Below are 18,685 nucleotides of genomic sequence, written 5' to 3'. Positions count from 1 at the left end.
GTAGGGAAATAGCACCCTCAAAACGCAAGTCTGCAATGGGGAACATCATCCACTGTAAACTCTGCATTCCTCATGCCAGAAGAATGTCTCCTCTTCCCCACTTAAATGCTGTGGATGTGATTTTTTTGATCAAATTTTCAGCCTGCTTAAGTCAGGATGCCCTTTGTGCAAGTGCACTTCCACTCACAGTATAACTGTTTTCGCCATTTGAAAATAAAAAACATTTTAATCCTTGGCTACTTTTAGTTCAGGGAATTTGCTTTTTCAGATAGTGGCTACCGACTACAACCATCACCTTGGAGACATCAATAATAGTCTCTTTTAGTCCCCCACAACACTTCATGTCTCTGAAGATTTTCATAATTGTGGTCTGCTGTTGCATCTCTGAGCAAAAACATTGACCTGTGCCCTGCTCTGAAGGTATGAACTCCACCCAGAGCTCATCCTATTTCAACTGTGCTGAAGAGGACAATTAAAGCTTCTTTTCAAAAATTTCCATGTGGATTCCACCGCACAAATTTAAACCCTCATCTCGAAATAAATTCTGATGCTTTCTGGCAATTCAATTAATTTCTACCTAAATTTTATAGCACTGGGTCATACCCTGTAGAGGCCACATGAATTAACAAGGAATCACTTGGGGGTGATATAAAAAGGGAAGCCAAGAGGTCTGCTTAAATTTATGTATACAATCCTTGTTAAAGGGAAACACATGTTAAAAAAATAAGCTGCAATAAAAGCTTCAATCATCCAAGTTTGTCTTGGAGGAAGTCTGCCCTCCCCTTACACTTTTAGTACGTGCTATAGGTGACAATTTAGATAAAAAACCCTGAATGGGCTGCCATGGTCTGTCCATCAAACAAAGGACACCAAGTGGCCTGGATATCAGTTATGTCTGGACCCCAGCATCAAATGACCAAGGTTGTATGAAAGCGCCAACGCATATGACAGCATTACTGACCTCTCCCTGAGTCGGGACTGCTGTAAGCAAGGGTGTAAGCCACACATTTGCAGGTGGAAAAGAAGGGAACAGGACTAGGGTCGTTCAGCCTTCCCAGTCCCCATCCAGCCAAATCAGATGGCAGCTTGCTTTGTGCCAGACATTTGTCCCGGGTGCCCTCCTCTGCCCAGGGGCAGATGCCGTCCTACGGGAATAAACACAGCCCTCCACGGAGTGCGGCTGAGCCAGATGCTATGCAAAGCAGAGAGAGGAGGAGGCAGAAAGTCTCCAGAATGCCCAGCACCAGTACTTGCTCCCATGAAAACCAGAGGACTCTCACGTCTCCTCCGCGGGAGTCAGGTCAGACTACAGGACTAGCGAGAAGCCAAACATTACTGGGAGGGTCTTTCAGTCTCATTTCCTCGGAGGTCAGTACAAGTGCCATGTTCTGCAACTCTTCATCACAGGATTTCTCGCACCTTTCTTTGGTACCAGCCCCTGTCAGACAGGGCGCAGGAGCTCAGCGGCCTTGCTGCAGGACCTGAGCTGCCGGACAACTGACAGAGCTCACACGGACAAGGGATTCGCTTCAAAAAGCGCAGGGTTAGACACTAAGTTGTGTCAGCCATACTCAGGGATGGAACCTGTTCCTACATGACAACAAACTAAAACAGAGGAAAAGATCAAAATAGCTTCCTCACTCCTCTCGGTGATTTGTATGTGTTGATTCTGTATAACTCCTGCCACGGGGCAGGTTTCGTAACCCACGGGCTGAAGGAAGGCAGAAGTGAAGGCGCAGCAGTTTCACTCACCAGCGTAGCACCTTGGGCATCAGTCCTGTTCAGGTCTTGTCCAGTCGCAAGTATGTCATGAATGTCACAGATCATGACCTGCTCTGGAGCAGCCCGCATCTCATTGATCCTTTCCTGTGTAATTCCTGTTGAAATTCCAGTTATAGAGAGAAGAGTTATAAAGGGTCTTTGTCTCCATTGGTTGAGTAAAATTAGACTTAATAATGCCTGGTTGATAGGACCTCACATCGTTTTCAGAGGCTATGTAGCTGAGGGGACTGACAGCTGTCCTTCACCTTCATCGTTATTTAGGAATCAGAGAAACTAGACAGAGACAAGTTCCAAGAAATTATGCCAGGAAGCAGCTCTCTGCTTTTCACCAGAGGCAAACCAAGAGCTGAGAAAGAAGGTAATTTTGTAGCACTACAGTGACCCATTTTTGTATTTTACATGAGCTTGCCCTCCTTACCTTGATAGGCCATGCAAGTCTCAATGACATCCAGAGTTGGCTCATCTTCACAGAGGTCATACGGCATGTTGCCGTCCGCATTGACCGCCAACAAGTCTGCTCCACTGCAAGGAGAAAGCAGAGTTACACAAGAAAGGACCTCAGGCATCCTAGAGCAGACGGTGCCAAACACTGGGATAAATGCTCAGCAAAAACTAACTGGGGTTTAATAGTTGCCCTAATGTCACGAAGATTTGCGTGAAATAAGAAAGATTTGAAGCAAAGCCATGGAGCTTCAACGGGGAAGATAAATTCCAGAAGTGGCTGAAAGGCAGCACGCTACACCTCCTTCATGGGCTGTGGGGCACGTGAGCCACCGAGCCGTTCCTCTCCTCTCCTGATCCTGGCACTGGACAGACTGGCAGCTTCTCAATGATGGAACTGATTTATTTGCTGAATTTCTGGATACTACCAGCTGCTTGTTATCTGGCAGTCCTTCATGAAAAGTTTGCAAGGACCAGAAAAGTTGGGAAAGATACAGGCTGAATGGTGGAAGGAATCTTCCATCTAGCCAAGGGCACAATGGCAAAAAATAGTAATAAAAAACATAACCTGCCAAATGCTGAATTTTTCTTTCTGATTGTCCAATAGCAATTGGACTTCTCTAAGTCCTTTAGTGACCTCCAGGAGGTCGCTATTTGGAAGTAAAATTACCAGCTAGATTGATCGCTGTCCCCATATTCCCACATAGTAGAAAGTTTCCAGCACCTTCTGAACTGCGCCATCTTTGCTAGCTGTTAAATAGTTTCAGCTGAATTCTGATCTACCTTGACAGTTACCACGCGGAAGGACAGCAGACAGTATCCACCTGCATTTAGATTCCTGTTTCTTTCCTTATTTTTTCCCCCTCAGCCTGAGCAGAGCAAACTACATTGAAATTCACATTTGCAACGTATCAGCGTTAGTTTAATCAGCAAATAAAAAAACCAAGGAACTGGACATCTTTTGTGGGCTACTTCCTCTGATCGTTTCCAAGGGTTCCAGGTCTCATCACCAGTAACATTGTCTTCAAAGGCAGTGTTTAACCAGTCATTTGATACGTGACAGCTCCTGTAAAGGACACCTTTGACTGTAGCAAACAAATTAAATCACCCCCTTCCTCAAAAGTCCAGGAGAAGACTGTTTCTGAGCTTGGGATCATGACATTAGGCTACTAGGGTCCACATTTGCTGGAAGCTACTCAACACAGGACAGTCTATGACAACAAGGGCCATAAACTCCAGTTCATCACCTTGCCACACGTCCCCGTGACACTCGCTTATCTTCAGTTAAGAGTCAGGAATGGACTATATTGTTGCACAAGTTTGCTCCATTTTTATGCCCCTCATCCAAAAATTTCCTAACCCAAGTGGGAGCATCCTCCAAGAGGCGCTTGTTTGCACCCTCTGCTCCACCTCCTTCATTGTCCGGCCAAAGAAGGGCCAAATTTTCAATGCTAGTCTCCCAGATGACAGCGTCACAGGGAGAAGTCTCCCTCCCCGAGGGCGAAGCAGCAGACGCCGCTGTGCAAGGCAGCACGTTAACACTCCCAAACCACACTCTGCCCTCTCCACCATTGCTCCGGGAAATGGAGAGGGCTCCATTCAGTCTCAGGACTATCTGCTCCAGACAGGATTCACAGCAGGTGCTCATTAAATGCTCAAAACACATCTGGCTTCCTCGTCCTTGCCGGCAAGTCTAGGAAAGACTTGAGCTTTAGGGCCTTGGTAAAGGGAAGTGGAAGATCCAGTGCAAGCACCCTGTGTGACACCGCTGAGGAACAAACGCCTTACAAGAAGCTAACTAGTTAATTAGTTAACTACCAATTAAGAGCCAGTAAGACAGGTCACAAAGTTCACCCAAGTGTTTGAGCTATACAAACATGCTGCCGTCCTCCTCCATCAGCGTCTCTCTGGCTGAGGCTGGAAGACCTGAAGTCGTGGTTGAGAGCGTGAGGGTGGATCCTGCTGGCTGCTCCTATTTCTACCCATCCAGCGAGCTTGGTTCAGCGGGCACAAACACAGACACGTACACACCAGAACATGGGCAAAGCGTGGCAAATTTTGGCCCAGGCTCCAGAAGCTTCATGAAACTGAGTCAATTCACCTAGGGCTTTACTGGGTCTGCTCAGCCTTTCTGCTCTTCCTCCTCCACCCCCTTCTCCCCCATGCAGGAAGGAGTGCCATGAATAGCCTGAAAGCAGGGAACAATCACCATCGCTGCAGTCTCGCAAGGCACTAAGCTGTCTCAGTTTCCATCCACAGAAGCTGTGGGTAGGATCAGATCTGCAGAAAGGGACAGACAGAGAAAGCCACCTACTGCTGGATGAGGATCTTCACCAGGTTGATATGACCACACGTAGCTGCTGCATGCAGTGGAGTCCACAGCTCGTTGTCCTTCGCGTTGACATTGGCCCCGTGGTTGAGGAGAAGCTTGACTATCTCTTCATAGTTGTCTATGCAGCACTGGTGAGGAAGGGATGGAGACAGATTGATATTTTTTTTTAAACTTTGGGAAGGTGAGGGCTAATACCTGCTCAGTTGTACCTGGATGTGGAGACCTACTTGATCCCACAGCGTTTAACAACAAGCATCTCCAGCAGAGTTAAACACCAAATTGAGCACAAGCAGGTCAGAAGGGCACCATGCAGAACATCTATGCCGGACAGACTGGAGGTCACTGGTATTTTACAGGGCCTTCTGGTTTGGGGGCAGAACCAGTAGGAAACAATAGCAAATATGCGTACAGCTGCTGTTCCACTGGGTCTTTCATATTCAAGAGCAAACATAGCAGAAATTTAACGTAACCAGTACAACCACATACCGAGGGATGAGCTGACAAGCTGACATTCCCATTTCTTAGGGAAAATCCCACACACTGGCATGTGATGAGTAAAAGTCTTCCCAGCAGCTCACGCTACCTACCACAGTTATCTGAAGAGATGCAAGTTGGGTTCCCAGAGTTATGAGGTACTTCAGAGGGCACCTTTCATTTCCCGAAAAAAATCAGCGTCCTCGATGCATTTACACCGCAGCCCCAGAGGCAGCCGGCAAGAACGACCTCAACCGTTTTCCTTTGGGGAAGGTGGAACCTGCTCTTTGATCCACCTCGTGCTCACCTCTCGACACGAACGTGCGCATGGTATAGAAACTGAAAGAAGATTCATTCTTGTGCGAGAAGCCTGGTCGTGATCTACACGTTACTGCCCACCCACACGGGAGCCTCACTGCTCAGCACTGCAGCGGGGGCTGGCGATGGGGCTGAATTACAGCCCGCGACAAGCAGCTGAGTGACAAGGACCCTTTCTGTATTTCTATTCCTCTTTACTATTTGTGTGTGGAAGTGAGGTTAAAATCATGCCTGTCTCACAGCCAAGTTCTCACAGAAGCGTAACTGCATCCTTCACTGGAAGCCGCCGCTAATGGGCAACAGTGTTCGCTTTGGAGCTGTTCTCTGCTGAGGGATTCAATTAATTCCAGTGGATGCAAAGTTCCCACCTCAGCTCCCAAACGCACCTTTACAATAACTGACCCTTCAGAGGGCAAGGCGGGATTTGCCACGGCTTCAGTACCTCGTGGTGAAGCAATGAAGCCTCTGGCATTGGAGGCTGTCGGCAGTTCTGTGTGCAGAATGACATCTCTTTGGAGAGGTGGTGGTGGTGGGGACCTGTGATTCTTCTAGAAGCCAGTGTGCGTTTTTAAGCAAATCCAGCTTTTTTAAATTTTTTAATCCAGCCAGCTTTGAAGAGAGCAAGCGACTTGCAGAAGAAGCCGAAATCCCAAGTCAATGGGAGCTTTTACAGCAGGGACTAATGACAAGAGAACCACGAGTCCCCATTCCGCCCTCGGAGCGAGTGTGACAAGCGTGCCAGTGTTTTTTCGCGGCAGCGGAGGCGGCAGCTGCCAGGCACGGCGAGTCCCACGGGCATTCTGCAGCTGAGTCTCCCGATGCTTTCGCACCGAAAATCAGGGCTCAGGAGGAGGGGTGAGGACGGGGGCCTTAGCAAGAATAGAGAAACCCTCATGGCATCAGTGCAGAGGCTCTGGGGAAGGACACAGACTTACACACCGCTATGGCAAGTCCGTATTTCATGGATGATCAGCAGCTGACATCTCATACAGACTTTTGAAGTCCCTGAGCCCAGGGGGGCTCCCACAGAAAGCAGCAGCAGGCTGCGCATCATTTATTAAACCGGTTTCAAAACTCGTGGTTGCTGGAGTCTCTAAATTCGAGTTAACCTGCTTTAAGCATTTTCAGCACAGCCCTGCAAAGATTAAAGGGTGGGAGAAACGTTGTTCACATCTGATACCCAGCCCCAAATCCTGAGGTCACATCATCACTGAACGAAGTCTGGGATAGAGCAAGAGAAGGGTTTGATCTCGGTTTGCTCCCCAAGAAACAGGATCGCCAGCGCAACGCAGTGAAGTTTCACTGCTTTAACTGAGCAACAAAATGAAACACAAGAGCTTTCTGTGTTCTCCCGGCAGGTCTGCTGAGGGGAGCGGGAAGACGCGCCAGCGCAGGGAGCTGTGACCTCCTCCCACGCCTCACCTGATGCAGTGCAGTTAATCCATCTTCATTGCACAGGTCTGGGCTGATGTTGCTCTTCAGCAAGTAACACACTGTAAGGGAAGGAGACGGGAGGAAAGGAGTCAGACCAGCGATCCTAACACAACTCTTGCTCCCAGCTAGCCCTGGCCAGTTCAAGCCAAAGGCAACCCGCACCCTCAGGGTCTCCCCGTGCGGGCAGAGCTGCAGGAGACCTCACAGCCAAGAGCCCAGCACTGGTGTGAACCCACAGTCACCGCAGCGCTGGCAAGGAAAAAGCCTTCTTGGTTTTATCCAGCAGAGAGCACCAGCATACAATTTTCCCCCAAGCTCCTTGCAAAGGAGACTTCGCTATTAGAGCTGTCATTTTCACGCGGTTGGGCTGGAACAATCTACATTTTTTTATCTCACACTTTGCAACATCGGAGTGCAGCCTCTGCACACCGCAGCGCGGGAGACCTCGACCGCAATCGGGGATTTTGGGGTCCCGAGTTAAAACCATGAGAGATATCACTTGGGGGGGAAATGAGGTTTTGCCTGAAGAAGTTATCAATCTGTGACGAGAGACCCAACACGTTCAGGGGCCTGCAGCATCAAAAATACACCAGGGATGCTTTGGACACTTCACATGAACTGTTGGGTATTTCAAGAAAGCTTCCCAGAGGCTTTTTTTTTTTTTTATTACTGCTTTGGAGGGAAAGGATAAGATTTATTCCATTAAAATGCAAATTTCTGAAACACATGAAAAGCCATTAGCCCCTAGGTAAAAGATAAAGTTTGCTGTGAGGTGCAGATCTCGCACGGGGTAATAGCAATAAGGCTGGCAGAGGGAGTAAATTCATAGCAACCCCGGGAACTCTTCAAATTCAACCCTGCTGACCGATCTTGATGATCTACACCCATCTTCTGTTGTTTGCTTGCTCATTCCCTGTTTTTTGTCCAGAGATTTCACTACCTAATTCTATTCCTACCTCGAACGTCACTGACAGCACAGGCACAAGCCAGAAGTTCAGAATCATCTCCCTGGGGACAGGGCAGCAACGGATATTCAAGTCCCATCTTATTTGTTAGCAAAGATGCGACTATTAAGCGTAACCAGAGCTGCACAACAGGGAACGATAACAAAGCTAAAAGGGCAATAACCATCTTCAGAGCTGGCAATCCAAACGACTGCAAGGCCGGTCGCTCCCAAAGCATCCTGCAGCCTCTGCTTCTGACCCGTGGCTGTCCCGCTCTTAGAGGGAGCTCTTTCCCCAGCAGATCAGGGCTGTCCCTGGGGACAGAACACTCCTGGCACCCAAAGCAGAACATGGAAAACATGCCCACAATGACACCAATGTTGATTTATGAAGCTTTGATTAAAAGATCTGGAAAATGCCCTCGACAGAAAGGCAAATCGAAACCAAAGCGAAATTTTGTTTGGAAGCCACTGGTCTGATGTTATCAAAAAGGAAGGCAAAACCAGACAGAAGGGAAATAAAACACTTGATATCACAGGATTGTTTCACCCGACCCAAAACGAACGCTGGAATCCACGTTTGCTGGAAATAATTTCAAGGCAATGACACCTCCGCGATGAAACCGATAGAAAAAAGCAGAATACAACAAAGAACAAAACTCATCCCCCGCCGCGGCGAGTCCAAAGAGTGTGGGTTTGTTCAGCTCAAAGGCAGCGCAGGAAGCCCACGCCTACGCTCAGCTCACCCCCCCGACACTTGCACGCTTGACAGTAATAACAGCGCTGAACCCCAGCCAGTATATCCAATTTACCCACTGCGCTTCTGCTGCTTCTGGCCAGCCCCAAGCGCCTGCTCTCCTAATCCAAGCTGAGCGATAGGCAAGTCACTCACCAGCGGATCTGGCTGTCTCTTATTTACTTTGGATGCTCTGCCATTAGGGTTTTAATTCAATCTCAGTCATTTAAGGGCCATTGTGTACTAATGACGTGCAGGTCCATAATCATGTTTTGCCTGATTATGGAGATTTGGACAAGTAGATGCTGGCAGGTTAACCTTACAAGTGCTGTCCCCTCCATGGGAAGAAGCAGTAGCATAAATCCCAGCTTGTTATGGAGTACGGGGTTTTGTGTTGAAGGCTCTGCGATCATGGCTTGACAGAACTTGTAAGAGTCCTTAAAGGGTTAAGATTCAGAGAAGGATTTATCTTACCCTAAAGCAGCTTTGAATTCTCCACTAACCCCTGCAGCAGCCCTCATGATCGCAGCGTACCTCCCCTTGGCTCCCATCTGCCCTCGGGACTGGCTCACCACAGCCCTCAAAACATTTCCCAGTATCTCCCAACGCACCAAAGACTGACAACCACAAGACACCAGCAAAGAGCCCAGAAAAGTCAGGTAATGAAGCTAGGTATGGATGTGGTACCAATTAGTCCAGGCAAACATGGCTTGAAGAAGACATCAATCTTCTTTCCAACCAGTCCTAAGCTGAAGTTTGCATCTCGGGGTTTGGCAGGGGAGCACAGGGCTGGGCAGCAACGAGCCCTGGCTCTTTTCTCTCAAGTCAGAGGGATGTTGCCTTCAGGATTCCTCCTGCTCCAGACAACAAATCCCAACAGGTAGGCAGAACTCTCTAAGAACTGCCGTTTCCTATTACACGTGCGTCCTTTTACAAGCAAGGGCATTCACCCAGCGTCCCACCAAACTTGTAGCAGAACACAGCCCTGATTCCAACCATCCCCTCCAGCACAGGGCATGGGCTGGCAAAGAGAGCTTCATCACCCCCTGCTCACTGCGGGCAGACCTGCAGAGGGACGTGGATGGAGGACATGGATCTCCCCCGTGCCCACGGCCCAGGAACAGCCCTTCCCACCCGGACAGGAAGAACAAATCCTCCTGGCTGATAAGCATCAGGAGAAATGTGCATTTGTGGGTTTTCCAGTGCCTTAAGAATAAGGAAAAGGAGGGGGGGGGGGCACAACTGCGACGCTTTGCAGTGCTGGAAGCTGGACCTTCAGCTCCAGGGCTGCGGCACTGCCACCGACCCGCTCCACCGCTTGAAGCACAACATAAGGGACAGGGACCTGAGCGAGCAAAGTGCTTCTTCTCAAGCCTGCCGGTGCCGCACGCCTCGCTGCAAAGCCCAACACCTTCTCCTCCCTCCTCCAGGCACGAACGATGCCATACAGGTAGGAAGCGCACGCTTTGGTTCACAACCACACAGATTAATCACTCGCCGCCAGCTGATCGCCTTCTGTCGGCTCAAGCCTCGGCACACCACTCCCGAAAGGAAGATTCCCCCCCCACATGCACAAGATCCAGCATGGAAATGGGTCCTCTGCGAGCCCGGGTCACCCCGAGCCCAACACAATGGGCTTTTCTGGGTGACATCGGCGGGTTGAGCAGGCAGCAGCCTCCGCTTTAACACTTACGCTTAACTTCTTAAAGAGAGCCCAGTGCCTCCAGTGCTGAGCTCTTTAAAATCTGTCCGTGTAGGCGGGGGGCAGGTGGGGAGAAGGGGCTGGGTGCGTGGATATACTTTATTACATGTCAAGCACAAGTTGTGGGAAGCGGTTTCAAGCGCATAGCAAATGGAGGAATGAAAATGATTACAATAAGAGCTGGGTGAACAAATTGTTGTGAATAATTCATTGCAAATTATATTAACTGAACAATCACTCAAATGTATTTTCCATTATTCTGCTTGCTCTGCCTATAATTGAACCTCTCACACGCCAAGATGATGTACATTAATCTTCAATTTATATTTTATCATTCACATCTGTGCTGTGTTAAATGGAAAAATCTCCCACAACAGCTGTGAAAATACATCCTAGGTTTTAAGTCACCCTCCATCACATGTCCTGGGGCAGCCTCAGGCAGATTCTCCTCCCCGAACACAACAAACCCACTTCTCAGGAGCTCCTTCTCCTCCCAAGCATGTCCACACCTCGCTTATTCTCCCCAAAACCTATAAACCAGGGGAAGACAAAAAAACCCCAACAAACTGCAAAGGCCCTAAGGAAAATTCAATGCGGGGTAATCGGCTCTCTCACCTGAAGAGAAATTACAGCGCTATTTTTTTTCCATCGATGTTACTTCCCACTGAGTTTACAAAGCTAGAAGCAGCTTTTCCAGAACAGTTCCTAAACCAGATGAAGACTTTTCCATGCAGGAAAACTGCCTTTGTCAGCGCAGTTCCCCCTAAGTCAATAAGCTACACCATAAAACTCAGGATACTATTACACTCCCATCTATACCCAGCTTTTGCATACCTCAAGTATTAATAACTCATAAGAGAAAAAGCCAACTGAAACTGATATGGATACCGGGGGAGTGAGGGGGTGGAAACCCCAAACACCCTTCTGATAGGAGCTGCTGATTCCTCCCAAAAATATGTAGTGGCAAACTGTCCATACTGGCAAGCAGGCTTACCTGCGTGCTCCAAGTTAACATACGCACAGAGGCCATTAGTTTTTAAAAATCCAGGTTTATCTTGATCCTTTGCACTCAATGATTTCTTTTTGAAAATATTTAAACTCTTCTAGTTCACATTCTGGTTCTCAGGCTTCCTTTAAAAGCTCCTCTTGCACCGAGGTCTCTACAGCAGCAGAATAATTCTTGCATGTTTATACCTGATTTCACTCGATAAAATGAAGAGAAGTTTCACTGTGAATAAGATGCACGCTTTTACACGTCGCTAGGAGTCACTTCCACCCAAATGCACCTGTAGTCCATAACCCAGCGCAGTGGAAGAAACTCTTCCCAGTGTTATTTGTAGTGAGACGCTGGTGGCGTCTGTGCCACAGAGGTGTGTTGGCAAAGGTCTCGGAGGACTGACCCCCCGCCTGCCAGGCACCCTCTGACGGATGGGCTCAGCTACTTCAGAGCTGCCTTTTTACCGCTACGGTTTTGCAGGGATATTTATTACGCAGGAGAAACACTGCCAGGAAAACAGCGTTGAAGCTACGAGTGCTCTGCCAGCGAAGCATCCAGCATCCTAACACAGCACACCATGATACTCATATTGAAGAGCACATCCAAACCCCGAACAATAACGGGATGAACTTACTCAGCCTTACCCTCCACTCCCTGCAACGTACAACCGATAGCCCATCCTGGTCCATTGAGAAACTCTGCAGCTCCCTAAAGCTTTTCGAAAGACAAAAAAAAACAAACCCAAAAACAAAACAAAAAATACCCCACAGAAAACAACCAGCCCCGACTCAGCCAGCTTCAAACATTTAGTACACCTAAAAATAAATATGGCCCAGTTTGCCTGCTGAGCTAGCAACCGAGACATCCGCTCCTCATTGAGCACCAAGCTTTCTCGGGAAGGTTCAGAGCCTGTTAAGACACTTCCCACCTAGTTTATAGCCGGGCACACACATACCTTCTAATACACCCACAAAATCTGGGAAGTTTGGAACGGGGCCAACAGAGCCCCATCTGCTTCGTGCCGCACCCACACGAGTTGGGATGCTCACGCAGCTACGCTCAGCCCGGCTGCTGCTTCTCTCAAGGGAAAACCTATTTCTGACTTTGATGCTCCTCGCTTGAGAGGACAGACCCTTCCTTAGCCCCAAGGAGCCTACTTCACGCCTGTCATGGTTTAGGCAAACCAGGACAGCGCGGCAGGCTCTTCCCGCAGAGCTCGGGGCCCGGTGTGCACGCGAGTATCACTCCGACAGCAAGTGAGAGCTGTCAACAACTCATACGTTTACTTAGTGCATGGGCTCCAAGTTTGTGTCCCCCTGTTTGTGTCTCTTTCAATCGATTTTTGCTTCACGCTTTGACCCCTATCCATCACGGTAGTACCAGGGCAGCAAGAAGAATGCTGTAAGGGGACAGCCACCTCCAGCTGCCTCTTGGGTGAACGGCGCCCAAATGCTGCTGCATCCCACAGTTCTCTTGTTCTGCATTGACAAGACTTCAGGCTCCGCTAATCCACTTAGTGCTCGCGATGCTAAAGCATCTTTCTTTAATGGCTGCCATCCACCTGGGATTACTCAGATAGGTAACAGCGTGCGGGTTATCCACCTGCAACCAGCAACGCTCAAAGGATGCAGCAGAAAAAAAGCCAAGCTCATTTCAATAGGTAAAATAAAAATTAGAGGATGCTGCCATCTGACAAGCTTTTCTAAAGGATGCAGCATCACATTCGAAAGAATCCTCATCCTCTCCTCCTGCTCAGACTAACAGGGAAATTGGTCCACGGAGGAGACACCAAATACATAAAGGAAAACTAAAGTCAGAGATTACTTTCTTGGTTTCCCATTCCTCATCCATTATTGGAATAATAAATAAATCATTTTGGTATATTTTTTAAACAGATGATGGGCTTTCAAAGGGATAAGTGTTTTATATAACCTTCGGGCTCAGCTGCCTCCAGCAGGATTTCTGTGGGCAGGGAGCCAGGAAAGCAGATTCCCCAATATCATTGCCACAGTGACACCTGGGCTGCCAAAGAGCCTCTTCTCTCTCTAAGAGGCGTTTTGGCCTAGGTATCAAATGAGCACTAAAAAGAAAAAAATAAATTTAAGACAGACTTATGGAGGTATGGATCAAGGAGATCATGGCCAAGTGTCCTAAGGGTGACTCAGAAGCTGTAGCGATGAGCAGAGCAGTGCTGGCTTTTAGGGTGTCAGCAGAAGGCACTGACAACGTGCAGAGGGAATCGTCCCGTTGCGGTCAGAGCCACACGAGCCAGTGGCCTGAGCAGGGGACACTGAGGGAAAGCGAGAGACCAGGGACAGTCACGTCCTCCAGCAGCGGCTCGATAGCAACCTGCATCCCCCATCTCCTGAGGTACCACCTGAAAGGTCAGGCTGGGTGGGTGCAAGCAGGCAAGCAACGCATTTCGCTTCCCTTCACATTTCAGGCAGAGTTAGATGAAGGACACGTGCGGAGTCAGTAAATGCTCCATCAGGACCTCCTGTCCTCCTAGTGCTCTGGCTGCATCCAGCTTTCTCGCTACAAAAGGCTCCTCTTGGAATTCATGACAACACACGCAAATCTGCTCAGACAACACAACCTGAAAGCCTTTTATCTGAGTACCACAGAGGATCCCACTTATATACCTGTTCAAAAACTACTTTTGATGTATTGGACCAAAACCTATCTACTGAGACTTGCAGCATGCGTCACCTGTGATGTTTCTACTAAGCCTGTTAGGAAATCAATCTTTCAGGGCACACAAAAGGAAATGCAGCAGAAAAATTAATTGGCTTTAATAGAAATTACAGCTTAAGAAGTGTTTAGATAAAAGGGAGCAATGGTGTCAGGATGTAAACTTCTGCAGCTGTCTGAGTACATGAAGGCTTCTTCCCCCTTTGCATTAACACAATAATAACATGCGACCGGTGCCTGAGGAGCAGAATTGCAATACCCCCCCCAAGCTCCACGCAGAGCCAGCCTGACAGTATTTGCTAGAGGATACTTTAATACGCTCCGTATAGCAGGAAATAGTTCATATTGCCATTTGAAAGCGTTATTAGGTTCCAGAGTCAACAGCCTCTGCCCCAGCTCGTATTTCAGACATCTCACGGCCTCAGCTAAGCAGCTGTACGTTGACCTGAACCACACAAATGTTTTTAAGAGTCTCAATTATAAAACAGGAAACTTTCTATTTAGAGTAACGGAAAAGAGGTTTTGGTGGAGGGGTGGGGAAATATTTATCTGCTTTTCAAGCTGCCCTGAATTAATTTCCAAACGATTCCCCGCAGTGGCAGCCTGCTGACGGCAGCCCGGGCTCTCCCCCTCTGCTGCTCCTCAACCTGCCCCACTTCAGAGAGCCTTTTGCTCTGCTGTTCACCTCTTGCCCTGGTCTTTAGAGGAAGCTCCAACTGCTCTGGCTGTGTTGGTACCTTCTCCACCCTCCGCAGCACCCACTCTGACCTCGATTTGCAAGTTTTGGGTTTTCTCCCCCCTCCAACTTTGTCTGCCTTTTAGGATTTACGACTTTAGGAGGGCGACTACGTTGGCGATGGAAATCTTGAAGAGATACAGGACCAAATGACATCCTTCAGTCTGCTCCCCACGCATCACTGCTTTCATGAAACAGGGCGCCACGTAGCCACGGTCTGAACACCCACGAGAGACAGAGCACGGTGTGCCGGGACACGCTCTGCAACGCAGCCCTCCCGAAACCAGCGGCAGGAGCCAGTGCCAGCCCCCACATCGCACCCAGCCCAGATGTGTCCCACACCGTCACCCCGCACGGGGCACGCCAGGAGTCACAGTGTCATCTGCTAAAACAGCAGCTCCCGCTCACCAGCACCCTCTCTTACTGGAAACGCTGCACTGGGAGGGAAATGTCCACACCAGCAGAAAGTCCTCCCCCTTTCTTTTTTTTTTTTGGTCAAGTGAAAAGAGATTGTGGTTTCCTTTTCAAAAGCAAACGCTACAGAAAGAAAACTTTCAGGCAAATTTAACAGCAACCTGAACTTTACCAGAGAAGCACCGTCTGATCCTCAGCAGCACTTCTGGTTTTGCAACCTGTAATTATTCAGCAGCAAATTTTACACGATTCAGAGATTTGAATTTCAACAGAGCCTTTCATCCCGAGATCTCCGAAAGGGCTGCTGCCGTTAGCAGAGCGAGCTCCAGGCTGTCTCCCGGGATTTTACAATCAGTATTTGCCTCATTTCACAGATGTGACATCTCAGCCCGAGTTAGACCAAGGCTCTGGAGGCTCAGGTTTCTTTGCCAAGGTCACAGTGACAGTCCGTGGCACAGCTGTGACAGTGCCCTTGAGCCCCAGGTCCCAGCACCGCCCATTAAGCACAAGAAAACTCTCCTTCCCTCTCCCTTGTCCTCTTAGTTTTTCAGCCAAGAGGAACCGGGCAAAGCAGCTGAAGTCTCAACGCCAACAGCTTCGATGGCAACCAGACCCCAAGGTGAACCTCGTATTTGGCAGAGTTCGGTAATTCAGTGATTGTGTCCGCGGGTATTTTAAAAAGAGACACCAACACCGTGGCTCGGCAGCAGCTCTCAGCTGGTATCGCTCCCTCGGGAGGGTCTCCACCACTGGGCTCGGACCTGTTTGCTGACCACACGTGGACCTGGGCTGGGCAAGGAGAGCGAGTCGCAAGAGGTTGGGAAGCAGGGTCATCCGAAGGGCTTGCAGTGCGCTTCATTTCATTACGAATGAGGAACGATGCCATCACCAAGGTGGAGAACGAGGCACATACGGTCACCAAGCCTACATTTCACAACCATCCCTGATCTTCACCATCAACCCAGCCAGGGCACCCCCTTTTATATCTCCCCTCTTGCAAGCCCAAGAAACTTTCAAGCTTTCAGGGCTGATCAAATCCATATTTTTCCCCCAGAGTTTCAAACCACTTCCCTTTTGCTCTTCAGCACCTATCACACACAGACAAATCACATGGTCAAGAACTCATTTTTTGTATTAACAGAAAAAGTGCATTTAATTCTAGATCAAACATCTCCAATCCCAAAGGAACCCCCAACACTGAGCATCACCCCTGTGGCAGCCTGATGCCGGCACAGGGCACAGAGGCAGCTCTCACGCGCCACCGAGCACCGGCACCAAGTCCCAGAGCGAGCGGCACACTGCCCCTTGGTAGGACCCAGCCTGGAGGGGTGCAGGAGATCCTTGTACCACCACACAGCAAAGCGGGGACATTTCCAAGAAACACCTGTGTACCCCAATTTGCTTTCAACATAACCAAACGGATTAGAGAGCCGCGGGGACTGCTCTCCCATCCCCTGGCAACCGACAAACCCTTGTTGGAGAAGTCAAGGGAGTTTATCCCTGAACATCATCGAAGGTATTCAGCGCTGCATGGAAACCAGCTCATACATTTAAGAGTCGAATCAGAAGTTAGCACCTGAGCTTGGCAGAAACGCAGGTTTTTCACAGCTACAGTAATAACTATAATCAATGAGACAGGGCTGACAGAAGGTATGTAAAGAAATCTGTGTGATGGTTGCTGTGCACAGAGGACACCAGCCCCCCCCAGCCGGGGGCTGAAGCTGGAGACCATCCGCCTGGTGGGCCCTGTGCCTGATCCACTTGAGGATGCTCTGCTCCATAAAGATCAGAGCATAAACTTGCTGCAGGTTGCTAGTTGTGCGAGCCAAATTTAAGGCCTGTTAGCTTGAGCATCCAAGTTTAAAAAAAAAAAGAAAAAAGAAAAGAAAAAAGTCCTGTTATCAAGAATCACAGACAAAGTTAATTTCCGTAACATTTCCTGATTTTATTGAAGATGGATTGAAACCCCCTTCCATGACTCCTCAGAGACTGCACAAAAGACCTTTAAATTAGGTCAAAACAAGTGGGCATGCAATGACACAACCTGGGATGATCTATAACCTGACTGTCCAGTACTTTGCATAGTATGTATTTCACCTGCCCCATCGCACAAAGTTGACAACTCTCTCAAACTTCTCCCCTCACAAGTTCTATGTCATTTCTGCTTCCCACCATCTCCAGCAGAAGACGAGTGTTCCCAGGCCGGATGATGCAATCTAGCTTTGTGGTTGCTGGGAGGTTAGCCCCTGGGGAAGCGGCTTTGAGAGCTTGACAGGTCATTTAGACTTTTCAGAAAGGAAAAAAAAAAAAAAAAAGGCCAACTTGTTTCCTTCCCCCCCCCCTGCCACATCCTCAGACACCAAAGCGCCAGCCCCACGCGAACACAAACCGAGACAGCTTTTGCTGCCAGCTCTCCTCTGCCGAGCTTCCCGCCCTTGGAAGCGGCAAAGAAAGAAACTACACACGGGGTCGGGAGCGGTTTCATTTTTAGTGAGTGGCTCCTTCGTTTTCAAAAGCCATCTCTGTCAGCTTGAAACACTTTCATCTACAGAACACGACTAGAATTCAGAAAACCCCTTCAGATCAGAGGAGGGAGGAGAGAGAAAACCCTTTCACAACCTGCAGAGGAGTTGTGTCTGTGGCGGCAGAGGAACGGGGATGCTCCCTCGCAGGAGGGCAGGTCTGGGGTCCAAGCCCAGAGACCCAGCTCACAGCGGGGACGTCAGCTCAAGGCTCCCAACACTTACAAGACCGCTCTAACAGCCTTTGGGGTCAGTCTAGGGGGATCTGGGCTCATTAGTGAATTCTTAATGCAAAGTGGAAAAGAGCTGAAATTCTCCTCCAGAACATGCTTTGCCTTAGTCCGTCAGACCAGGGCACTGATGTTTCATCCTCTTTGAGATGAACACTTTGGTCTCAGCATGTACAGTGATTTTTTTTTATTTATTTATTTTGCTTTGTATTTACATGCTGAGCTTATTAATACTAACAAAATACATAGTTTAAACCACCAAATTTTAAAAAAAAGCTCAACAACTTAATTGTCACAGGTCTTTCACAGGTTTAAAGCATCCTATTTATCAGAGCAGCATGTCTGAACATTGAAGACATATCTCCCGAACGCTGGGAACAAGGAGTAGCAGGCAACAGCAGGGAAGAGAGAACGCAACATATCCCACTTTTCTCCCTTCATCCCTTTGAGATGTCTCCTGTCCCAGATGAAAGGCCCTGTCCAACTCTCCTTGTTAGCGTTGCAAGTCACATGCCTCCCGTACCCTCTTGAGCAAGAGTCAGCTCAGAGAAAGTATAGGTTTCTTTTCTGCAGCAGTGAAGAAGAGCTTCAGTTTGCCAAAGTGTACTGCACTTCCCAAGAAAACTGCAGTTTTCAAAATAATTACGAGTCATTAAAATTCCACATTAAGTTTTGCCATTAGCAATAGCAGGACCATTCCCCTCTCCACAGCGGCGAAAACTCTGCTTCCTTCGGTATTAAACCCAGTTCTGTTAATGAACCATTTCATTCCATCCTGTTTGCTTGTAAGAGAGCTCCCTCACCAGCAGGTCCCTCACATCAGGGAGTTTTTCATTACATATTGAACGCTACAAGAGCCCAAGCGTCATGAGCCACCTTTTAGCTGTCACAATCCAAGAAAGGCGACATCCATCTTCTGGGTTTGAATGACAG

At 48.6% G+C, this 18,685-nt stretch overlaps 1 protein-coding gene across 2 annotated transcripts in view; it reads right to left on the bottom strand.

Annotated features, from left to right (window-relative positions):
- PPP1R16B (protein phosphatase 1, regulatory subunit 16B) overlaps nt 1-18,685 on the bottom strand; it is a 42,065-nt gene that overhangs the window by 4,638 nt on the left and 18,742 nt on the right. For both annotated transcript variants that reach the window (XM_009883423.1, XM_009883431.1), the window contains exons 2-5: nt 6,770-6,840; nt 4,538-4,683; nt 2,201-2,304; nt 1,753-1,877 (exon numbers count right to left, since the gene is read on the bottom strand). In XM_009883423.1, the coding sequence (XP_009881725.1) occupies nt 1,753-1,877; nt 2,201-2,304; nt 4,538-4,683; nt 6,770-6,840 (446 nt within the window). The remainder of the gene's footprint in view (nt 1-1,752; nt 1,878-2,200; nt 2,305-4,537; nt 4,684-6,769; nt 6,841-18,685) is intronic.

The sequence above is a fragment of the Charadrius vociferus genome, unplaced genomic scaffold (genome assembly GCF_000708025.1).
Source record: "Charadrius vociferus isolate BGI_N301 unplaced genomic scaffold, ASM70802v2 scaffold320, whole genome shotgun sequence".
NCBI lineage: Eukaryota > Metazoa > Chordata > Aves > Charadriiformes > Charadriidae > Charadrius > Charadrius vociferus.
Note: the sequence above shows the minus strand (reverse complement) of the source record. Positions and strands in the feature narration are given on the sequence as shown.